We start from the raw sequence: 5,606 nt of genomic DNA, 5'->3' as shown, positions 1-5,606 counted from the left end.
AAATGACTTATTATTCTAATTGACTGATTCAATTTAAGAATTTGACTGAAAAGATGATGCACACATTTAGAAAAAATGGCTTTATAAAGGTAAAAATGCCCATAAAAGGTAATAATCAATTTAAACTTATTGGAAAATATAAATTTTTATCACTGCTGTGAACTGATCACCACACAGAATATGCAGAATATCAAAAACTTTAGGAGTCAGCTGTCCACGGTAGTCCTTATCAACCTTATCCTTATCAGATATCAGCACAATAACACACTCAGCTATCTATCTGTCTATCTATCTATCTATCTATCTATCTATCTATCTATCTAGCTATCTGTCAGCATAGTGTGGAAGTGCATAGATACATAATCATCGTATTTAATAGTTACTTGTATGTCACTAACTTTTTTATGTCTTGTCTCTAATAGCTATGGCGTTCATTATTGCGATGCTTCTGGCAAGTCTCAACAGCTGCTGTAACCCCTGGATCTACATGTTTTTCGCTGGTCATCTGTTCCAGGATCTCATGCAGCGCTGTCTTATGGCATCACACTGCGGCTGTAAGAGGCAATGGAGATCTAAGAGCCCTTCAGGCATGGGTGCAATGAGGAACACCAGCAGCCAGAAGAGTGTGACGCAGTCCTCTACTACATGAGAGAAAGTTGGAATACATGCAGTTCGTATTACCGTCATGGACAGAGCAATAACATAACATAAGCTAAGGAATAATTTCATATGATTTTTACCGGTGTGGTGCAGATCTGGATAATCTCCGGTCTTCAGCCTAAAATGTGTATCTTTACATAAGCAATGCTTGATCTGTGGCTGTCTTTGATACAGGAGTTATTTGCTTCCATCTATTCTCCAAACCATTTTTCTTTGTAGGGTCGTGGGAGTCATTTACATGTGTATGCTCGAAGGGACAGTTCACCCAACAATAACTGAATTCTGTTTCAAGTATGTATAAATAAAGGTGGAGGTAATGGAGAGATGCTGGATGGAGAATCCTCACAGAAATAAGGTAAGCAGCTGATTGTATGACGCTTGTATGACACTTGTATGAGTTATGATGCCCGTAGCAAATTTTAAAACTCCATCAAATTGTTTTAAATCTGATTCAACAAAGTCAGTTCTAATTTCAGACTTTATATTTTCAGATCAAGCATTCAGGACAACTGTAGCAAATACCTGAAAAAAATAAAGCTTCTGGTCATTTCAGAGTTAACGGGGAGATCAGATAAATATACCGCGATGAAATACAGCATAAAACATGTTGACTATGTCTTAACTTTTGCCAAGCCAGCACCTTTTATCCTAGTATCATAAGAAGTTTTGAACCACACTTTACAGTATAAAGTAACAAATATCATAAATTCAGCATTAGCACTTTTTCTTATTGTATGTATGTGTGTGTGTGTGTGTGTGTGTGTGTGTGTGTTTGTGAGAGAGAGAAGGAATATTTTTTTTTTTTTTTTTTTTTAGGAGGAACAGTTCACCCAAAAGTGAAAATTGTGTCATACTTTACTCCCTTTCATGTTCCAAACCCATCTGATTTTCACGTTATTTGTGGATCACATATCAATGGGATTAAAGGTTTTGAAGAATTACTTAGTGCTATATTCTTTTGCAGCCATGCAGGGACTACAGGAGTTACATTAAATAACGGTTTAAATTAAATCTACTGCATGGCTAGAAGACTTTGATTTGCCTATAGTGTTGTACTTGAATGGACTTTTGGTGCTTTCATGAAGCCTGAAACGTGGTAAAACAATATGCAGAGATTAGTTCGAGAAAAAAAGTAATGCTGATTTGGATGTGAGGGTGAGTAAATGATGAGAACATTTTCTTTTTCTTTTTTTTTGGTGGCTATTCAGTGGTTTTGATGTTCAGCTGTGTTCCTTTACCAGTATTTTGTAGAAATATACTGTAAATAACTAAATATTGTGCACGCAGCAGCTCAATCAGGCTCTGATTCACTTGTATTGACTGTGGTTGTGGATATGAATGAACTTGATCGATTGCTGATGGAAAATTTATGTACAGGATATAGCTTTTTTTGTAACTGATTTTGAATTTAAACACACTGACAAAACAATTCATTTCAAATTTCAAACCGGACAGCAGCAGTTTTCTTTATTACCAATACGAAGATGTGAGCTCACATGAATAAGAGTCAGTTAGGCCTATTCTCAGTATGAATCCAATCATTTATTTTTCAAAAACGGACTAATACTAGCCTACACCTTTCCATTTGTTAAAAAAAATCGTGGTTACCAAATATGCAATTAAAACTGGAATGAAAATTTGGACAAAATGAAAATATATCTTAAATAATGTTATGTCCATGAACAGAGAGAATGTACATTTTAATTCTAAATTATAATACAACCACTTCATACAGACTCATCAGTCATATCTTCAAAGTCTAAATGGGAACAGAAGCACAATAAAACCTCATTATAACTCTGCAAATGTACAAAATTGTAAATTAAAGGACATTTACATTGACATTTACTTCGATGAAAAAGTGCTAGCGGCAAAAATCTAATTAAGCAGTATTTAAATTATTTATAATATAGATAATTAGACAAACTCTTCAGCCAAATGATAAATCTGTCACAGTAGATGATTTCCAATCTAAAAAAACAAAACAAAAAAAATCCCAGAAGTGGTTCTGTCTAAAAACCTCACAGATTACAAATGGATACATGCTGACACCTAGTGTTTCATTAGAACTTTACAGCAAGAGAGTGCTATTATGTATTATTCCCTCGACAGTATTAAATGTTGTAGACACTGTCTTCGCAATTTCGTTTTACCCCAAATACCCTAATGATATGATTATTATGAGTTTATACACTAAAATGAAAATGGACATTCTGTTGTTTGAATAAAGACTCGAGATTTTAAAGGAAGTCAAACCAGCTAAAAATGTGTTCCAGTTCCTAATTAACATGGTGTAACATTATTTTATTTTATTTTATTACTTATTTTTTTTATTTTAGGAAGTATCATGCTCACCATGGGCTGTATTCATTTGATCAAAAATACAGTGAAAATAACAATACTGTGAAACATTTCTTATTATGTTCTGCGTTGAGAACACTTGTGGTTCTTAATATTTTTTTGGAAACCATGATACAATCCTAAATTCTTTGCTGAATAAAAAAAACAGCATTTATTTAAAATAGAAATCATTTGTAACATTATAAATGTATTTACTGTCACTTTTTATTAGTTTATTCATTCATCCTTGCTGTATAGGCCTATACACTATCATTTCCAAATCTCACTGGATTACAGTCTCTTTAAAACAATTTAAAACACCCTTTTCTTGACTGGCATACTGACCAATGACATCCCTCTTCTGTTTTGTTAAAATTGTGTCCACTGTAAATTTGCTCACATTAGGCTGAACTCTGCCTTTTTCATAAACAAACCTTGTTTCACAACATGATCAATTACTGTAGCAGTACAGTCTCATCTCATTTAAGCCTCGTCAGTATTGCTTCCTCTCAACTCTCCTCTTCCACCCTTTCATTCTGCTCCCCTCTCCTCTTGCTCTTTCACTCTTTTTCGCTCCTCTTCCTACATCTCTTCCTTCATCTCTTTTCCCTCCTCCGCTCTTCCCCTCTGTGCTTCCCCTCTTCCTCCTATTCCCTGTCCTTGTCCACTACCCACTCCACTCTTTTGAAATATCAGAGTTGCCCCCTCAAAGTTGAAAAAACACACAAGTTTATATTAATATTGCAAAGACATACAGCGAAAGAGAGCAAGCCAGGCCTGTTTTTGCCACACCAAATTGATGCTTCTTGGTTCAGTTGCCATTCTGGTATGTTGCAAATGATGAATTACAAGTTTCTAAGTGAAACAGAGTGACAAGATTCGACTGGGTTAGTGGTTAAAGTGACCACTTGTGACTCTATATTTACATTATACAATATATTTATTACTATATTTTATTATAATAAATATATTTTATATATTCAATATATTTTATTATTATATATATTTATACATATTACAATATATTTATATTATACAGCTGCTGTTTACTAGTTTCACTGATATCTTCAAACGCATCACTTCTTTTACAGTAAAGCAAGCCAGTGTCACACGTACAATTCACAAATCCATAATAACAGATATAGCTTATGATAAAATAGTAAACTATAAACAGATTGTTAGATTAAAAAAACAACAAGTGGCTTTTTAAATGAACGTTCAGACACTGCGCCTTTATGCGTGCCTTATAATATCTTCTGCTATGTATGCTTCAGCCACCAAAACATGCGTTGTAAGCGGTGTGCAACAGTACTTCCTAAAAGAGTGTGTGGCCACAACATAGTTCTCATTCTATTCACAGCAACACATCTTCCTCCTACCGCTTCCGTCAGTTATTGCGCGTCATGACTATAGCACGAAAGTTGGCGTTGGCGGGCGGCTCAACAATCGATCGTGGCTCTCTATCTCCCGTGTGTTATTTTTTAGTTTTGCGATGGACATCCTTTAAGATGTGAGCGGGATGCAGGACGGACACCAGAGCGGTGAATTATGCCGTTGCCATGAGAATTCAGGGTGAGAATTATGCAGGGTTTGAGGGTATGACGCTGTCTTTTAGGTTTGAATCTCCTGGAAGGCTAAAGAAAAGTCTGGATGTGTTTAAAAAGTAATACTTTATATATAGAGACGTGTTTCAATTGAGCTTTTAAACATTTTGGTCAGTACAAACGTTAGCCAGCGGGCGTATGTTCACCTTCGGTAAGACGCTCGGCAAACAGTAATCCGTTCCGCTATAAAAGTAACCGTAGCAACAGCGCTCCAGCTATTTTAGTTACTTAATAGCATTCGCCACAGAGTGCTTTCCGTATTTGTTTTCAGTTTCATTTTTGTTGTCTATTATGCTTATCACATTTAACTTTTTTTTTCACATTCGGTAAAAAAAACCAAAAAACGCTCGGGTAAGTTACAGAAATCGCGTCGCTCCAAGTAACCGCAATAGTACAAACAATTTTAGTTAGGATAACCAACATATTGGCAAAACACTATCATTATTACTTTTGTACACACACACACACACACACACACACACATACATATATATATATATGGCAAAAAAGTGTCTTGTTTAAAAAGTATTTCAGATTGTTGACAAGCATCACCAATTATCGGTTTGTAAACATTCAGGATGCGCGCGCATCATGGTTGCAGAAAACCCGGGAGAGATAGCCTTTACAGCTAGAGAATTTCACGGATACGGTACAAAATAGTTAGGTTTAAAAAGATTATAAATTATATTGATTAGATGTCATTTTCAAAATGTTTTACGCATATTACAAGAGCTTGTCACCCAGCGATAAGCACTGTTATTTAGTGTTGGGTCGTTCTTGAACGATTCGTTCATTTTGAACGAATCTTTAATGTGACTCGGGAAGAACGAGACGTCTCGGGGAGTGATTCGTTCAGTCGCGCATGCGCAACATCCTATAGGTTCTGTACTGGAATTAGTCAAGTAGTTCACCTGTTTCGAGTCTTCGGGTTTTTCCGAGTCGTTCGTTCATCACGTGACAGCCCCATAAGCTTAACCAATGCAGTCTGAGCCGGAAAGAGAA

The 5,606-nt window shown here is 35.6% G+C and overlaps 2 protein-coding genes across 2 annotated transcripts in view; both read left to right on the top strand.

The window, feature by feature from the left end:
• Positions 1-703, top strand: part of LOC107680696 (isotocin receptor-like) — a 23,433-nt gene extending 22,730 nt beyond the window's left edge. The window contains exon 5 of the mRNA XM_016476705.1: positions 423-703. Coding sequence (XP_016332191.1) covers positions 423-649 — 227 coding nt within the window. The 3' untranslated portion in view covers positions 650-703. The remainder of the gene's footprint in view (positions 1-422) is intronic.
• A 3,726-nt stretch (positions 704-4,429) lies between these two features.
• LOC107680682 (protein TESPA1-like) overlaps positions 4,430-5,606 on the top strand; it is a 13,566-nt gene continuing 12,389 nt past the window's right edge. Inside the window, exon 1 of the mRNA XM_016476693.1 lies at positions 4,430-4,572. The gene's annotated coding sequence lies outside the window, so the exon portion shown is untranslated. The remainder of the gene's footprint in view (positions 4,573-5,606) is intronic.

Source organism: Sinocyclocheilus anshuiensis, unplaced genomic scaffold (genome assembly GCF_001515605.1).
Source record: "Sinocyclocheilus anshuiensis isolate Anshui unplaced genomic scaffold, SAMN03320099.WGS_v1.1 scaffold396, whole genome shotgun sequence".
Taxonomy (NCBI): Eukaryota; Metazoa; Chordata; class Actinopteri; order Cypriniformes; family Cyprinidae; genus Sinocyclocheilus; species Sinocyclocheilus anshuiensis.
This window is presented reverse-complemented; position numbering and strand designations above follow the sequence as displayed.